This window comes from Mesoplodon bidens (genome assembly GCF_964165515.1).
Source record: "Mesoplodon bidens genome assembly, chromosome: 10".
NCBI lineage: Eukaryota > Metazoa > Chordata > Mammalia > Artiodactyla > Ziphiidae > Mesoplodon > Mesoplodon bidens.
In genome coordinates this window covers 59,394,905-59,414,076 of record NC_138172.1, presented here as the reverse complement: position 1 = coordinate 59,414,076, position 19,172 = coordinate 59,394,905, and the positions used below count along the sequence as shown (strand labels likewise).

Below are 19,172 nucleotides of genomic sequence, written 5' to 3'. Positions count from 1 at the left end.
TCACAAACTTATTGATTATGTTGCTTTTTAGTTTTAAAATTCAGCCCCCTCCCAGAATCCCTGCCATAGATAGGGATTGGGGGAGGAGGCATGGATGTAGGACAACCAGAACTATGTCAATACCCCAATGATTGTACAGGGGAGGCGTGTTGCTGTGCAACAATATAGCCCGGGAGCCGCTTTATTTGTTTATCAATGAACATTCTACTGCGTCCCTGCGATGTAGGTCAGGCTCATTGGAAATACCAGCCGCCGATCGCATGCAGTCTTCATTATATTTCTAGGCAGGGTGCACAGCTGATTCCTGCACACTGGAGTGCGTCTGAGCTGCAGGACGGAGAGGAGACACCTGTGCCTTAGCGACGCAGGTAAACTCCCATCTACCTTCCCGAGGCTTTCCCGAGTGCTCTCCCATCCCCTCCCCGCGCCCTCCTCATCCCCATCTGCCCTCCCATCTTGGACCCCAGCTTCTCTGTGCAACCGGTGTTTTTCCCGCTCTCTCTCGGCACCACAGCAGAAGACAAGGAGGGCTCCACACAACTGGGCATGCCTACTAACCAGGGAGCGCTCTGGCTGCGGGAAGAAAGCGCTTAAACCTTCCGCGCTGCCCTCCCCTCGCCTGCTGCCTCCTGCCACTCAGGCGACCCGACTTGCGGCGAGGTCCAGTGAGGGCCCGCGGCCTCGCGGGGCCCCGCCTCTCGCGGCACCCTCGCCAATCAGCGTCGGGCGGAGGCGGGACGCGCCCTGTGCCTGCCTCTCCAGTTCAGGCTGCTGGTAAGAGCTGGGCTGGGCGCGAGCGAGGGACTGAGGCAGGACGGGTCGGGAGGCTCGGGGCCGCGGAGCCCGACGGCGGGGGCGGGCGCGGCGCGGTACTGGAGAGGGCGCCAGACCCCGAGCCGCGGCGGAGGGAGGAGGGAGGCGGGAGGCGGGAGGTGGGAGGCGGCAGGCGGCAGGCGGGAGGCGGGAGGAGGGCGAGCAGGGCTGCCGGCGACCTAGGTCCGAGCGCGCGGAGCCCTGCGCCTGGCCGGGGTCGGTCCGAAGTCCGCGCTATGAAAGAGGAGAAATACTTGCCTGAGCTGATGGCAGAAAAAGATAGCCTGGATCCATCTTTTGTGCACGCCTCGCGCCTGCTAGCCGAAGGTAGGACTTGCTCCCCAGGTGGACACAGACAGCTGGCCCTTGTCACCGCGGCGGGGTTCGGGGAGCGGAGTTGGTGGAGGACGCCCATCTCCTTCGCGGAGACTGTCCCCTAAGGTGCTCGACCCAGAGCTGCGGACAGAGCAGGTCCTCGGGCGGCGGATACTCGCTCCCTCCCTCCCTCCGCAGCTGAATTTGGGGAGCCCAGAGCTGCGAGCTCTGTGGCGGTGGAGACGTGCCCTGTTAGGATCTTTGGTGGAGAGATATGAAGAGCTACGCGGTCCACGGGGATATTTTCACTCCGCAGAGGGAAGGGAAATCAATTTCAAGTGAATGGTGATCAGTGTAGTGTTTTAAGAGCTTCTTAGCCACAAATCAGCATTTTTCTTTCTTTCTTTCTTTCTTTCTTTCTTTCTTTCTTTCTTTCTTTCTTTCTTTCTTTCTTTCTTTCTTTCTTTCGTTCTTTCTTTTTTTCTTTCTTCTGCTTGGGAAGCGATTTTGATGTTCTTTAGTCTAATTACAGTCTTTCCTATGGAAAGTCTTAGAATTAACCTAGATTAAATTCTGCGTGTTCTTCGATGTTTGTGAACGTGGAAGAGGCTAAAGTGCTTATCAGTTTATTTGAAGTGTGATGATTGCGGGCTCTGGGAGATGCTGATCCCTGGGAACGCTCCACAATTGATCAACTGTTTTACCAAGTGTGCATTTTCTTTTGTGTACCTGTAATGTTAAAAGAGATTTCATTCCCAGAGGAACAGAAATGTCGTCTTTTGCGTTCTTTTGAAAGGTCGTTTAAACACACACACACACACACACACACACACACGAACATTAAGTTTTGTATGACAGAAGTATTAACCAAATTACTTCATTTATCTTGAAATAATGCCGTCTAACTGCTAAAGGTACTCAAGATATCTGTAGCAGTCTACACCTGTCTTTTTAAAAACAACTCCAGATTTTTTTTTCTTGATGAATGCCTCATTAATAATAAACTGCTTCATCATCAATTGACTACAATGCAGTTTTGTAGCTTAGGTTCTTATGAACTTACCTATAGTAAAACTAAAAGTAACAACTTTCTCTTCCTCAGCCCTTAAGCATTAAAGGAAATGTTTTCTTTTTCGAGATTTAGTTGTACATAGAAGGAAAAATTCTAATCCTCCATGTATGAGTCAAATAGTCATTAGGTTTATTTAAATGTTTTATTGATGGATTATTATTTAAAACAATAAAGTGTCAAGTGTTTTTCTCTTTTGTATACCAAGTAATTAAGAAAAGCTTTATAATGGAAATATTGAATGTGTGAAACAACTAAACTATTTTTCAAGGAACAAGTTGGTTTTATGGAGGATTTAGGACAGAAAATGCAATCATACTTACTACTTTCTTGGTTACTGAATGAAAAAAAAAAAAGTAGAACCTAAAGTTGAAAATGAAAGTCAATTTAAAAAATTAAACTCTCCCTCTACTCTCTTAAAAAATAAAGATAACTACATAAAAATAATAGGAATATTGTAAATTAATGGGTAAATGATTAAGATTGTTCAAAATGATTAAAAATGCAGTGAAAAGTCTTCTTAAATCATTTACTTCAATATATTTTCCAGAAGTGTCTTCATTTATCTGATAACGCTTTAAAATGGAAAAAAGTTACAAATTGATCATTTTCTCAGACCTGCTAATTGGACTTCTTTTGGGGACAGCAGACTTGATTAATTCATCAGTCATTAATGAGAGTTAGTGTACTGAAAACTGCCAAGCTACAGCAATGCGTGTGAGGAGCCCTAAATAGAGAGTGCAAGTATTTCTGCAGCTGGTAAAACAGTCAGAGAAGGCTGTGCACCTGGTTCCTTAACATTTTATTTTTCTCAGGAACTTCGTTTCTTGATACTTAGGAACATGTTCCTATGTACTTTGTAATTTAATTTTTTTCCCAGTAGGGGGAAGCATGTTCTGCTTTTGTAAAGAATTAGGAGGAAAACACTCCTAAATATTGAGAAAAACATCTAAGTAAGAAACAGAGAGAGGTGTCCAAATTTCAGAGGAAACATAATGAGGAAAAGAGGTTGGAGGAGGTGATGATAATAATCTTGAGTATATAAAGAGATAGGCCAAAAAAGACACAAGACTTAAATTCTCTAATTGTATCTGAGGCTCTTTATGTGTGCTTATTGAAGAGTGTCCTTTTGAATCTCTAATAAACCTCGACACACATTTTACATTATAGATCTTTCATTATCTTTTCAAAGGCCATCTGCCTAGATTCTTAAGTCTTGTTTCGGATCTCTGTAGGAGAGTGTTGAGATAATTTTATTTCTCACCCCTGGAAATGTACTGATTGAAGGCAGCGGCTATAAATAAACCTGACACAGATGTTCATTTGGAAAGAAGGTGCTCAGTGAAGTACATTTCAGCCAGCACTGTGCAGACCGTCTCAAGACTGAGTGAGTAATAAAAATGATCTAGATGATTCAGTTCTTTGGAATGATTTTCTGGAATCTAATACATACAAGGGCAGTGATGTAAACCAATGAGCTTTCACAGTGATTTATTTTGCTTTTTTGATTGGTTGTAGATGCAAATCAGTGCTCAATTGTGACTACTTCACTTAGAATTGAAGGCCATAGGGTTAAAAGTGTTAATTTGTTGGTTATTTTGTTATTTTTGTTGTAGTGTGTTATTTCACTTGTTCCTGCTGTGTACTTTCAGTAGGAATGATTCTGAGAAAGTTAAAGGAAGAGCCCAAACATTTTATGTATTGTGTTGTTACTTAGAAAAATCTTGAATAATATGGTTTGAAGAGTATAATATGTTTGAGCAGTTAAACGAATTTTCTTCTGTGTTGATAATATTGTTTAATTACCTATTTGTATGGAAGGTGCTTTGGAGTATGATAAAACAGCAAATTCAGCATGATTCTTGAAGTTCCACTCAGCCTCTGAATTTGCTTGCCAGATGAAATTAGACGAGGTTATTTATATCTGTGATACTGCTGGGAAGTGCACTAAACTGTGAATCCAGATACCTGGATTTTAATTCCACTTTTGCCTAAACTGAATCTTGGTATATTTCCCTTCCGTGGGCCAGTCTCTCAAATTGAGGAGTTGGACTAGATTTCTTTGTAATTCTAGTGAAGTCTGGGACTACTGCTGATGCAAAGGAGTGGTGTTTGTGTATTCAGAATACCAAAATCAGTGGCTGAATATTTTGGAAACTTTTTTTCATTCCTTCTTAGTTTAATGATTAATAATACATTTATTGCATTATAATGCAATTTGAAGCATAAACACTATTTTGGGCACTGGGGACAGATTTATGTTTACTGAACTATTCTCAAGGCTTGGGAGCTAAAAATGTATATGCATGGAAATATTCTTGTTTGCAGTAAAGCATGCTTGTCTGCTGACAGACATAGATCTGTTCAAATTTATAGATTCAATTATGGCGATTCCATACCTTTAGGAGGATTAATAAATTCTTGTCTAGTTGAGAGTGTTTTGGGCTCTCTGGCTGGCAAGATTTCCTAACCTGAATTCTTCACAAATATTGGTAGATTCATCATTGTTTTGGTTGACTCATCATATGATGAAGTCAAATATTGCCAAATATCCAAACAGTTCAAGTGATTTTTAAAAAACTCTGGGTGCTTTTTTTTTTTTTTTTTTTTTGCGGTATGGGGGCCTCTCACTGTTGTGGCCTCTCCTGTTGCGGAGCACAGGCTCCGGACGCGCAGGCTCAGCGGCCATGGCTCACGGGCCCAACCACTCCGCGGCATGTGGTATCCTCCTGGACCTGGGCTCGAACTCGTGTCCCCTGCATCTGCAGGCGGACTCTCAACCACTGCGCCACCAGAGAAGCCCTATGGGTGCTTTTTTAAAATATTGGTGAAAAGCTTGCCATTCCATCTAGGATTGGCCTGTTTGCAGGTGTGGATGAATGAGAGGAACATGGATTAATAATTTATCACAAACGCTGACTTGTAGTGATTTAACTACATTTAGATTTTCAGTAAGGATCATTTTTAAACTCAGATGTGTTCCTTGAAATATTTTCCATAAAACATGGTGAGTTCTTAAGTTAAGGAAAGGTATTTGTATAATTTCTAAAACCAACTTCTGATAAAAAATAGTATTCATGTAACTTTTCCTTTGATTGATGTAATCTCTTTTATCTCCCAATAAATTTGGGATCATCTTATTTATGTTTCTTAAATAAAAATAAAAATTGGCAAAAAAAAGCTAAGTTAAAGGTATCTTTGATCTGCAATTAAAACACATTTATCATATAGTGGAGAAATTCTGCTTTAGCAAACAAAACACTTGGGATGGAGTGTTGACACCCCTGCCAACTGTGAAATAAAGGATATTTCATTTATTTCCTTTCTGATTCTCAGTTTATTCACCTGTAAAACAGCAAAATGAATATCCACCAGCCAGGGTTCTTTTAAAGTTAAAAAATGCTGTTTGTGACTATGTAAGCTATATTTTAAAATAGGAATATTTGTACAACTAAAAAAAATGAGCAGAAATTCTACAAATATAAGATGATGCCTTAATATTTTAATGGCATTGTGGGCTTGACCTCAACTTGAAGCTTGATTTTGTAATAAAATGAGCACTGACTTAACTCTCTGAATCACTGCTGAGTGAAATTTGAACTCATACACCAAATTATGAAATAAATTATCTTATAAAAGATGATTCCAACGAGAGATTTTAAAATATCGTGTTCCCTCCGTCAGTGGTCGCTTGCCCGTGTCTGACTTTAGCCTGGTTAGCTCAGGACCTGGGTCTCTCGAGGCTAATTCCGCACCTGCTTGGCCTCCTCATCAGGCCACATGTCCGACACTCTGGGCAGCTGGCTGCATCCTCCTTTTCATCAAGTGGATCTCTGTCTTCCGAAGTTCTTCAGCCCCCTACCACTTAAAAAATTCCATACTCCTTTCATTCCCAGAAGGTGAAATTAATTTTTTTGTTCAAGGCTGACTTGTTCACAGCATCCTTAATCCCAACACCCATCATCCCCTCCAGGTCTGGCCTATTACTGTATCCTTTCTTCAGTAGTTCCAACGTCTTCCTCCCCAGCCTTCCTTGGAGCAGCCTATAAACATGATTCAATCGGAATCACTTAAAAAAATAGAATACTTGTTTCCCTTGCTGAAAGTAATAAAAATAACCTCTCGACAATTTTTCTCCTTTGTTTCCTTCAAGTTTCTGATGCCATGAGTCCATACAGCTGCTCACTTTCTCAGTTTACCTTCCACAGGTCCTCCATCTCGCTGCAGTCCTCATCATTGTCTTGAAACCAGAGGCTCCAGTGAGAATCATCTAATTGCCAAATCCAGTAAAATGTGTCTGACCTCTCATCAGGGCGCTTGGCTGCACTTTCCACTATTGTTCTTCTCCCAACTTCTTGGCTTCTCCCTTGGTTTACAAGCACTACACACTGTTGGGTTTTCTCTTCTGTCTCTCTTACCAGTGCTCACCATCCTCCCTCTCTCTCCTCCCCACCCCAACACACACACCCTGTCAGAGTGGTTCATTCAAGATCAGAGTATGACCATGTCACATCTTTAAATGCTATTGTCATAGGGTGGCCACCTCTGACAGCAGGCCAGCAGAGGGAGGGGATGTGCCTGCCTGGATGCTTCTGGGGGCAGGGAGAGTCCAGGCTCCCCCAGGCGCCTAGGGGAGGGAGGGAGGGGCCCCTTGTTGCTGTTCCCGTGTGGTCTTTAGTGACACCGAGAGGGGTGGGGAGGAGTTCCAGCAGGAGTGAAAGATTCTCTGACACCCCCTGGCTTGGAGGGGGAAGGATGCATTGGTCCTGCTCCTGAGGGTGGACATCCGGGTCTCCACGTGGCCTCTGTCCCCACTGCCAGTGGTACGGAAGTGCTGTTGCCTATTCAGTCCCCCTGCTTCCCCCCAGAGGGAAGGGGTGCCCCTTAACAGTGGAGGGAGGCTGGACGCCCAGGCTCTCTATTTAATTTTTCTTGATGGGGGTGAGCGTGAGACACCGGTTTTGGGGTTTTGTTTTGTTTTCTGTGTTGTTTGGCTGGGGAAGGATGTTTGTTGTCTAAAAGTTTTCTGTCTTGCAAGGTTGCCCTCTTTCTAGTCCTGTGGCCGGAGAGAGCAGGCTTTGCTTGAACCTGTTTTTTTTTTTTTTTGGTCTCCTTCTGTTGATATTCCTGGGTTTCCAACCTTTCCAGCTGCCACTTTGGCATATATGAAACACAAGAAAAACTAGCAAAACCACTGCCTGAGTCACATGGTACCCAGCCAGCCTGGCTTCTTCCTGCCCCTTCTGCAAAATCTTCTGTGTTTATTTTATATATAATATCCAGTCTCCATTCATTTGTGTTTTAATTTATTTCTTTATAAGATTTTCTTTTGAAGCCAGGTTCAGTCTTGTACATTAATATTTCATTAATTATGTAAGAATGAGCATGACCAGGATAAACCCATCTGGATAATGGACACAATATCTGATCAAAATTTTTGGTTTCTATTAAGTATACAATCTAGATTGGAGCTCTGTGTTCCCATGGCAGCTGTAGAAGGAGGGAAGTTTTGGAGATGATTTTTAGAAACCCTTGGAGATGACTGTCTAGTGTCACCAGCCTTTCCTATGTCCTTATTTGTTTGAACACTTGATTTGATGCCTTTTCTTGTCTGAATACAGATTATAAGAAATGTAGCTTAATCGGAATTATATCCTGACACCAGTTGGTTTCTTTAAAGCTATAAACAGTGTAAGACTTAATATATCAATAGATTGTAATATGATCCTTTTCTTACAGAAATGGTGAATTTCAATAAAATAAGTATGATATAGAAATATATATATATTAAAAAATAATAGAGTACTGGTTAATAGCTGATCTCCCAAAGGAATGTTAGCAGATACCTATGTTATATGACTTCTTCGTTTTCTCCAGAGGAGAGTTCTGAAATAATCGCATGTTTTATTTGTCAAAAAGTTGGGAGGTCACAGCCAAGTATCTTGTTGCACAATTTTTTTTTTTTTTTTTTTTTTTTTTTTTTGCTGTACGCGGGCCTCTCACTGTTGTGGCCTCCCTGTTGCGGAGCACAGGCTCCGGACGCGCAGGCTCCGCGGCCATGGCTCACAGGCCCAGCCGCTCCGCGGCATGTGGGATCTTCCCGGACCGGGGCACAAACCCGTGCCCCCTGCATCGGCAGGCGTACTCTTAACCACTGCGCCACCAGGGAAGCCCTGCACAATTATTTTTAACTCTTTTGGGAAGCAAATCATTTGTAGCGTATCCTACATTGCTTACCTTACCCTCAGAGCACTACTTCCAAGAAAATGTTTGCGGTAGAGAGAGATAATTAACATTCAAGAACACCTGAATAACAAAGTTTTCGGTCCTTCACTATAGATGAACTTATAGTTTAGCTATAGTTTGGGGGATGAGTCCTGTGGGGCAAAGACTCAGTGATCGTTGACTATGTAATTGCACGTGCCCTTGAATGTGAGTTGGTAACACCGGCCCTCAGTATGTGTTATTGGTATATGAAGAGGTATCAGATGTTTAATTTATTAGTTTTTAACAGTATACATAAGATATAAATAACAGTGCATGGTAAGAGCTGCTGGGGTTTACAGACTGCTGGTGTCACAGAGATTCCGAGGAGGTGATTGTAGATCTTCATTCTTTGGTCACTCTGTCAGCATTGGTGAGGAGATACTCTTTGTCACGCAGTGTACTGGATGCTGACACGACTACCACAATGCATCCACTCGCCAATCCTATGAGATAGTTACTAACATTACCCTATCTTACAAATGAGAAAAATTAAGAATTAGAGAAGTTAATTTATCTCAGATCACACAGCAAATAAATTATAAAGCTGAAACCCAGGCTTTCTTACCCAGAGACAGGTGTACTGGTTACAGCATCCTGTCTCCCATGGGAGAGACACTACTTCAGGCAGGCTTTGCAGGAAGGTCAGATATTAGCATGCTAAGTACTTTGAGGAGATCAGCGTGGTGGTCATCATTCACTTCTGAAATATGTTCCTGAATGCAAGTATTGGATGAATTCTTCCACAGCGTCTTTAAATAAGTATAGTATATAAAAGGCAAATACATTTATAAATGGGGAAATTTACCTTAGTACAGAATTGGGTTAAGGATTATTGAGAGAGCCTACATTTTCAGTGTCTTACATTGACTGTTGTTTCTGAGGGAGTTTAGTTGTGAGATGGTAAAAAGCAGGATAACACTTTTTTTCTTTTTTTGGATCCAAAAGAGGGATTGGAGAACTTTGTGTGATTTGCTGAGACTTTCTTTCCATGTTTTTTGTTTGTTTGTTTGTTTGTTTGTTTGTTTTAAAGAACTGCTTACATTTGCCAAATCCTTCTAGGAAGGAAGAACAACCATAGGTCCTCTCTTGTGTCTTGAGGGAGTGTCAGTTTTGTTTAAAATTTGGGAGTTAAGCAGAGTTCACATGTGGTCAGAAACTGAGAACCCGTTTCACGAGCACGGCCTGATTCAAATGTTATCTAAAGGTAATGAGGCTTTAGGATTTAATAACTTTGAAACAGATTGGTCTGTATTATTACACTTTTATCAGGAATGGCACAATTGATGCCCATTTCCTTCAAAATATTGAAGATTAGATTTTACCTTCTAATAGAAAAGCAGAATGAACATGTTTTCTCTCGAGTATAGCTATTTTTAGCAGGTTCATTGTATGTCAGAAAATGATAGACCCTGATGCAACTCAGGAGACAGAGCCTCAGTGACGGAAACTCAGTAGAGGCTGAAGGAGAAGAAATCTGTTCATTTTTAGAAGAAAGATGACTGGAGTAATAGCTACTTTTCTTGAACATATACTGTGGGTCACGTCCTTACATTATATCCATAAAGGCAGGTAATATTGTCCTTATATTATGGGAAAGATAAAGAGTCAGATTAGAGGATGGCCTAATCCATTTGGATTTTTTAAGTATTAAATCAGAGGTTAAGTAAATGTCCAACTATAATGTGAAAGTCTCAAAAAGCAACCATTAAACACTGAAACACTAAACAGTATTGCAGAATATGACTTGTTTAAGGAAATACCAAGATCTTGCTTTGAAAAACTTTTAGGAGAGTTAAATATCTGTTACTAGAGAATTTGTTTCCTTTAAAATAATTTCCTTTAGGAAATTTAAGGAATTTGATTTTTAGAAATTTGATTTACATGTAGAAATACACTCACTGCATAAAAGAAGACTATAAAATGAAAACAGTAACATGAATACATAACAGAATACAGTTCTTACTGTATATTTAGGCATGTAAATGTGAGTGTTAAATAAGTATCATCCATATCTCCATATAGTCTGTTTTTCTTCTTAGAAGCCAAAAACTAGAAGCTGCCTTTAATCCATCTAAGATCTGGTGCAAGAGGGGGCCTTTAAGGAATTGTGTGAAAATGAAAGTCATTTGATGTGCTGAGGAAGATGGCAATTTGTTATATGCAATTGTTTTCGAATGGACTTCATGAGGATAGATGGCTCTGTAGTAAGCTAGTATTCTGAAATTAGTGAAAGATTGTAAATTATATCATATCCATATAAAGAAAATCTGGTAGAAGAGAGCGTTATGATAATTAAAAGCCATTTAATGGAATTAGATGAGGTGATAAGTATTTGGAATGAAGTACAATAAGCCAAATGGTTTCTCTTTGAGTAAAATGAGCCGACTGTGTGTGTGTGTGTGTGTGTGTGTGAAGCATATACGAAACAGGTGATAAATGAGAAACAGTTCAGACTTGGTCCAATTGGTTGCTATTATCTGTATTACTACCTGAGACCTACTTTTAGGTGGAGGAGAGGGCAGAGTCACAGGCAATTAAATACGCAATCTCCAGAGGATCTGAGAAATGCAATGACAAGGCAAATAGATGATGCTTTAGAAGGCCACAGAGATCATGGGCTGCCTCAGTGGGAAGCGCCATGTTAGTTGAGATCTAACACAGAAGTAGGGTATGGTGGAGATTCAGTGAAGAAGGGGTTATAATCTGGGAGAATGATACATGGATACAGCGAACATCTCCAAAGCCTGAAAAGAAAGAGAACATTTTTTTTTAATAGAAGTTAAGTGTGATATTATGATTTAGAATAAGATATATATATATACATATATATGTATATATATATATATATATGTATATATATATTTGATCATCTTACCTGTTTCTGGCCAGAGCTCCTAAAACTCTTGGAATTTCCTAAGAGAGATGTAAAGGTGTCTTTTGTAATGTAAATAAGGTGACTTTTTGAAAAGCCCCTAGGTAACTTAAAGTTGGGGCCTCGTTGCCAGGGAACCCAACTGGTAATTAGAGGGTAGGAACTTTCAGTCCTACCTCTCCGTCCCACCCCCCAGACCTTTGGGGAGAGGGACTTAGAGCTTGAATCAGTTGCCAGTTGCAAGTGATTTAATCAACCATGCCTATGTAATGAAACCTTTATAATAACATAGAAGGACTGGATTCAGATTTCTTCCAAATTGGTAGCACCTGGAGATCTGAGGAGACTGCTGAGCTCTGAAAAGGCTTGGTAGCTCTGCACTCTTTTCCAGACCTGCTCTGTGCATCTCTTCCACCCGCCTGCTCCTGAGTGTATCACTCTGTAATAAACAGATGTTCTAGTAAGTAAGATGCTTCTCTGAGTTCTGTGAGCTTCTCTAGCAAATTAATTGTCCCCAAGGAGGGGGGGGGGCCTGGGAACCTCTGGTTTACAACCAGTAGGTTAGAAGTACAGGTAACAGTCTGGACTTGCAACTGTCATCTGAAGCACAAGAAAGGGGTCGTTGGAATTGGGTCCAGGAACCCAACAGATTAAATATGCTTGGAAAATACAGTAAAAGAGAAAGCATGTAGAAAAGTGGGTCTAAAGAGAATGGTAAAGGCTTATCACACATGTCTTGTAAACTATGTTAAGAAGTTTGGACTTGTCGACTGTAAAAACTGCACAATCTAAAAGAACATTTATATAAAGTTGAAGAAAGAAGTGATTTATGATGATAGAAATCAGAATAGTGGTTGCCAAAGGAATGCAGAGTCATGGTAAAGCTGTATAAGGAGAGTCTCTGGGCTGACGGAAATGTTCTCTATTCTTGTCAAGAGCCCTGCATATACAGCTTATACAGTTATCACAACTCATCAAATTATAAACCTAAAAACTGCATTTCACTATTCATAAGATTTGCCTAAATTTTTTTTTAAAAAACAAAGTGGAGTAAAGAAAAGAATCTTCATTGATTTCTGCTGTTGGATAAATACGGCAGGTAAACTTGCAGAGGATTCATGAGATGATTGATGATTGATCCGTGGTATAGTTGACAAGAACCTGTATCATAGATGAGGAAGCAAAGGCTCAAACAGATTTAGAAATTGTCCCAGAGTCACAAAGCAGCCAAATGGCAGATCTAGGATTCAAACACTAGTGTTTTGACATCACCTACTGTGTTCTTTCTATTATAACAGTAGCTCTCAAATAATTTTTATCACATTCCAGAGTAAGAAATAACACACACACACACACACACACACACAAAATAAATAAATAAATGTTGCATAAAGTAATGCTTAACCTTAAAATAAATAAAGTTTTCCATATGCAAATGTCTTCGTTCAGATCCAACATAGTTAATATTTCCTCCAGTGCCAAAACAAATCTTGGAAAGATAACACATACATCTTTTCACACTATAATGTCACTTAGTGTGGAGAAATGCTCATAATACAAGCTTAAAGGATCTAAATGTCCAGCACATTCTGGTGCCCATCTCATGCTCACTGTGGATCACTGATCAGAATGGAGGCAGTAAATTTCTACACTGACTGTAGAATCACAAATTCATGGGGAAAATGTATCAAGAAGGTGAAAGTGGTCAACAAAGTCACATGTGACGACAAGTCCTAAGAACCCTCAAAGAAAAAAGTAGGTGCATGCGATAGATGCGGGATTAGGAAAGACTCAGAAGCTCAAAGAGTATGCACTCTTTCTTCTTCTTAAGTTCAACATAGTCTTGAAATTTATCCATGTTGCTACATTTATCAATAGTTTATTTTTCCTTGCTGAGTAATGTTCCATTGTATCAATATCTCACAATTTGATTATCCAGTCTCTTGTGAATGGACATCTGGGCTGTTTTCAGGGATAGCTTATTATGCTTATTATGAATAGGCTGCTATGAATGTTCATGTGCAAGATTTTTGTGGACATGCATTCTCTTTACATAAAACAGAATTGCTGGGTCTTAGAATGTGTGTGTGTGTGTGTGTGTATGTGTATGTGTATATATGTAAACCTTATTTATATTATATGGGATTGCAAAATAATTTCCTAAAGTGGTTGCACAGTTTTATTTCTCACCAACATTGTATGAAAACTCTGGTTTTCTACTTGCTTGCCAGTACCTGAAGTTCTCAGTCTTAACAACAGCTATTCTAGTATTTCAAGTGGTAACTTATTATAGTTTTTGTTTGTTTGTTTGTTTGAATCTTTTTAAATTTTATTTTTTATTGAGGTATAGTTGATTTACAATGTCATGTTAGTCTCTGATGTACAGCAAAGTGATTCAGTTATTTTTATTTTTATTCAGATTTTTTTTCCTATTATAGGTTATTACAAGATACTGAGTATAGTTCCCTGTGCTATACAATAGGTCCTTATTGGTTATCTATTTTATACATAGTAGTGTGTATATGTTAATCCCAAACTCCTAATTTATCCCCCCCTTTCCCCTTGTAATATGCAATTCCTTGATGATTAATGTTGTTGAACATGTTTTCAAATGCTTTTTGGCCATTTGTATCTGTTATCTTACTTGAAACAATTGGTTAGAATGTTGACACACTTTTAATTGGATTGTTGGTCGTTTTATTGTTGGTGGAGTAATTTGTATATTCTGGACTTGCATCCTTTGTGAAGTATGCGTACTGCAAATATTTTCTCCCAATATGTGGCTTAGCTTTTAATTTTCGTAAGTGTCTTTTGAAGAGCAGAAGTTAATTTTTTCCTGAAGTCTAATTCATTGTTTTTTTCTTATACTTTAGTGTTGTGTCCTCCCTAGGAAATCTTTGCCTACCTCAAAGTCACAAAGGGTCTTCTCACTATTTTTTTCTAGAGGCTTTATGGTTTTAGCTTTTAAGTATAGGTTTATGACACATCTAGAGGTAACTTTTGTATATGGGGTCAAGATAGGGTCAAAGTTCTCTCTTTTTTTTTTTAAGATTTAAATATCCAGTATCATTTACTGAAAATATTTTCTTTTGCTCATTATCATGTTTAAAGTGTTAAAAGATATAATATATTGTTTAAGCACATAAAATATAGAGAAATAAAGATCATAGTGTCTAAGTATATGTGAACTGTCTGCAATATTGACCCTCAGTATGTTTGTTCCAATACAAAGGGAACAATGGCTGCCTTAGAATGATTAAGCATGCCATGTTTTTGGACTGTGCTTTAAAATTATATATAGCTATATGATTTTTTTGCCATTTCCTCAGAATTTAGAACATAATCTTTTAAGAACATTATGAATACACTTTCCTTACTGTAACTGAGGAGGAGACTAGCCATCCCAGAGGCCTTGAAATTTACTGACTATGACAAGGATAGCATTCTTTCAATAAAGAAGTAAGGTACTTGCTGCTACTCAGCAGTAGTGATATCTAGTAAAATTTGAACAATTGCCCTGTCCTCACTAGCAAAGTAGGTTCTAGAATCACAAAATAGTGGGTAAAGTAGATGCATTAAACATTTTATTTAAAAAAAAAAGACCATATAATTTTAGATAGTAGGTTATATGCTTTTTCTAGTTTTGCAGGCAAAAAATATATTGTACAGAAACAATACACTGTACAAAATTGACAAATCTACCCTGGGTAAAATAGGTACACCTGCAGACGAACAACTGGGACCAACATCTCCATCCACAGTGATAGCTCATTGATACCTGTTGATCATCAGTGGCATATTAAGAGACAGCATCGCAATTATGCTGAAATGTGACATAGTTTTGGAAACTGCCCGAGGGGATAAGTGACTGGTGACTTTAGATTAATCCCTAAAGCACAGGTACCATACCACTATGACTTTGTAAACACACAGGTGCCCATTATGTCAACACTAATAGCCAAAAAGAAGATTTAACAATGATCCAGACTGACACAGTACATCAGTGCTAGATTCTGACAAGGTAATTCTTGGGGGAGTGTGTTTATACAGGCAGGAAGGCTACTCCCTGAAGGAAAGTGGTTGTGTTCTGGGTTTTAGAAATAGGGATGTAGTGGACAATTTCTGTTTGGATCTGGACAAGAAATATAATGAATTTACATGCCATGAAGTGAGATAGCCTTGTGAAGTACTGAAGTCTGTTCCTGTGGGGGTATTTAAAACCCCCTACAGAAAATTGAGAAAAGGAAAAATAACTATTTTGTTTTTCTCAAAAGATATATGTTGATACTTCCTTGGAAATGGAAGTTTGGATTAGGTGATTTATGAATATCAATTTTATCTCATTTTAAAAATTTCATAGTATCGGACAATAATTCTTTATTTACCATAAAGGAAAACTGCTTTTGAAATTTGTCTGAACATGAAATGTTAGAGTGTATGATTTATGTTAAATAATAGTTTATAGATATATCTAAATCCCTGAAAGAAAATATCTTTTTTATATATGTATCAGACTTTCACAGTATTAGTTTTAAGATCCACATTAGGTGAATAAGGAGAGAAAAAAAGTCTCTGAAGTGTCTGATGTTTACTGTTAGTAGCTCATTTTGAACACTTCCAATTAGAAATGAAAAAATAAGTACAACTTTCTTAGATGCAATTCACTTTCTAGTTCCTGATGACTGATATCATATAATTGATGTTTCACCGGATTCTCTAAGTTTGTTTTGACCCATATTCTCTTAAAACCCTGACCCACTTCTTTAGGGCACTGAATTACTCACCCTTGTTCACTTGGCTGCTGCCAAAGGGATCAGAGCAGCCACCCGACTTTTTCTGGTGAGAAATTGGCATTAAAGGAAAGAGGTCAACCAGTTTGGGTTGGTTCCTGATACAGAGGAAAAGTAGACTCTGGGGTTGTAAGTCTGTTCTTCAGAACAAAGCAGATACACAGACTGAGGTCATTCCAAGGAGGTCTTTCCAGGGCCACAGCTAACCTTACTTCCTTGAGAAACCCCAGGATTTTGCCAAGATACACACTTTTCTGATAATTATTTAAGGTGGCTCTGATTGTTTTATGTTATTTGCAACCAAAATAGCTTTGACTAAGAGAAAACAGAACTGATCTTAGGATAATAGCAATATTTTTTTTTCCTCCCTCCCTCCCTTCCTTCCTTCCTTCTTTCCTTCCTTTCTTCCTTCTTCCCTCCCTCCCTTCCTTCCTTATACAGCAGCTTCTTATTAGTTATCTATTTTATACATATTAGTGTATATATGTCAATCCCAATCTCCAAATTCATCCCATCACCATCACCCACCCACCCCGCGCTTTCCCCCTTTGGTGTCCATACATTTGTTCTCTACATCTGTGTCTCTGTTTTGCCTTGTAAACTGGTTCATCGGTACCATTTTTTTCTAGATTCCACATATATGCGTTAATATACGATATTTGTTTATCTCTTTCTGACTTACTTCACTCTGTATAAAAGTCTCTAGGTCCATCAACATCTCTATGGATGACCCAATTTCATTCCTTTTTATGGCTGAGTAATATTCCATTGTATATATGTACCACATCTTCTTTATCCATTTGTCTGTCAGTGGGCATTTAGGTTACTTCCATGACCTGGCTATTGTAAATAGTACTTCAATGAACATTGGGGTGCATGACTCTTTTTTTTTTAAATTTAACCTTACTTCCTATTTTAGAAAATATATTTTTTACACATAATTTAAGCAAAATTATGTAAGCAACCATAAAAATATGAAGTTCAGTGTGAGTACACTATTTTGTTGAACAAGTAGGGTGCACAGAAAATAATGAGAAAAGAACCTGAAACTTTTCTATCACTCTCCATTTATCTTATTCTGCAAGATGAATTTTTTCCCTGTCTTTCTAGAAGAAGACTAGGATGCATTCTATATTCTTCTGATGATTCTCAAATAATAAAAGAGATTTTTAGGTACTTCTAGTCATAAAGACAACTTGAGTTCAATAATTAACATGCATCTTTATTCTGGCTTGTTGTTTTCAACTCCTTGGTTGATGCCTAGATATCTGGAGGTACACCTCTAGGTGCTTTCTATTGAGGTTTCTCATCCCCTTAGCAAGCTGTCTTGAAGAGTTCTGTGAACCCCATGCTAACTCCCTACAGTTCATAGCTCTTACCTGGTACATGGGGTATGTGTTCTAAGCATCCTTTTCTCTGACAAACCATGGGATATGGGACCAGTCCTAACCCAGCCACCTCACCTTCTTTTGTAGCCAGTTCATTTATAAAGCATTCACATTTTAAAATCATATTAGTTCAGAGGAAGACCCTAGTTCACTATATTTTCCAAGTTCAAGGGAACATGGGGATTTGCCCCCTAGATCCCTGTCAAAGGGAAGAAACTGTGCCAGGTACCAATACATTTTCCAGCTGTTATCTATTTCAAGGTTTGTCTCAACTTCATAGAACCACTTTTACCAACGTGTCACTTCCCTAAACAGCCTGCATCAGCCAGAGGTATAAAAATGCAGCTATTTTGAGCTTCTGCAGGACACCTCTGACAAGCCATGTTGTTACAGAGCTCTTGATGGGACTGACTGAGGGTTTGCAGGGCCTTCATTTCAGGATAACCTCTTCCCAGTCCTTCTTCATTTCCCTTTTCCACAAGAGTTATCCATAACAAATATCCTGCATATGAAACTCCATCAGGGATTCTATTGCCAAGCAACCAAACCTGAGAAGTTCTGTGTGATGGTTTTACATTCATTTTGGATTTTATTGATAGCATCTATTGTTTTGAGGATCCAGATAAAATTGATCCTAAGATGCTTTTCATTACTGCCGTGTGTGTGTGTACACATATATATGTATATACATACACATCACTGAAATGTTCAAAAATTCTGTGCACTCATTTCTTGGATGGAATATAATTAAACTTATCACATCAAGTCCCCAATTTATCTGACTACTGAGTTCATGGTCCCTTGCATTTAGCCCTACGTGGCACTAAATCCTTTGTACTGTATTTGCATATTTAATTTTTTTTCATTTTTGCTAATAGACTGCCTGATGAATGATCAGTTATTTGCTTACAGTATGTGTTCAATAAAATATTTAGAGTAAATGAATAACAAATATAAAATAATTACTACATAAGCTATTATTATGCCTTGTTAACATTCATTTTTCCTAAAAACAGCAGATTATGTACTATGAACATGAACTTTATAACTTTAATTTTATAACAAAAGCCTACACAACACAATAACAATACAGTAATTTCATCATGTAATTTTATCACAATTAGTTTAATAGTACATCTTCATTAACACAATTTCCTTCTTTGAACATTAACATTACCTACAATTAGCTACATTTACATCTCAAGAGATATTATGACTTTTGTAAATAATCTAATAATTACTCTATCAGTATTATTTTGGGTTAATATGTAATGTTTTCTCTAAAAATTTCTAACCTTTAAATTAGCTTTATTTTGTTTTCAGAAAAGCATACACAAATTCTCATGATATTCATTAGGATAGACTAAACTGATATAAAAATGACTCAAAAGTATAATGGCTTAACACAAAATTAGTTTATTTCTTATTCACATAACCATTCAAGGTTTTGGTTTTTTTTTTAAGGCTTGAGGATGACTCTTTTCCAATCATTCAATCAAAACCCAGTCATTCCTTTGGGGGCTCCAACAGCATCATAGGGTGTTGCCATGGAGGGTGCCTTGTTGAGATTGGCTCACCACACCCAGGTTCTACCAGGGAAAAAAGTGAAAGAGAATAACTAGGAAGGAGACTTTTTCTCTTTAAAGTCCTAGACCAGG

The 19,172-nt window shown here is 38.7% G+C and overlaps 1 protein-coding gene across 1 annotated transcript in view; it reads left to right on the top strand.

The window, feature by feature from the left end:
• Positions 1 to 1,000: 1,000 nt before the first annotated feature.
• The window catches only part of KHDRBS2 (KH RNA binding domain containing, signal transduction associated 2), a gene marked incomplete at its 3' end in the record, with an annotated part of 662,231 nt that continues 644,059 nt past the window's right edge, over positions 1,001 to 19,172 (top strand). The window contains exon 1 of the mRNA XM_081245279.1: positions 1,001 to 1,140. Coding sequence (XP_081101405.1) covers positions 1,050 to 1,140 — 91 coding nt within the window. The 5' untranslated portion in view covers positions 1,001 to 1,049. The remainder of the gene's footprint in view (positions 1,141 to 19,172) is intronic.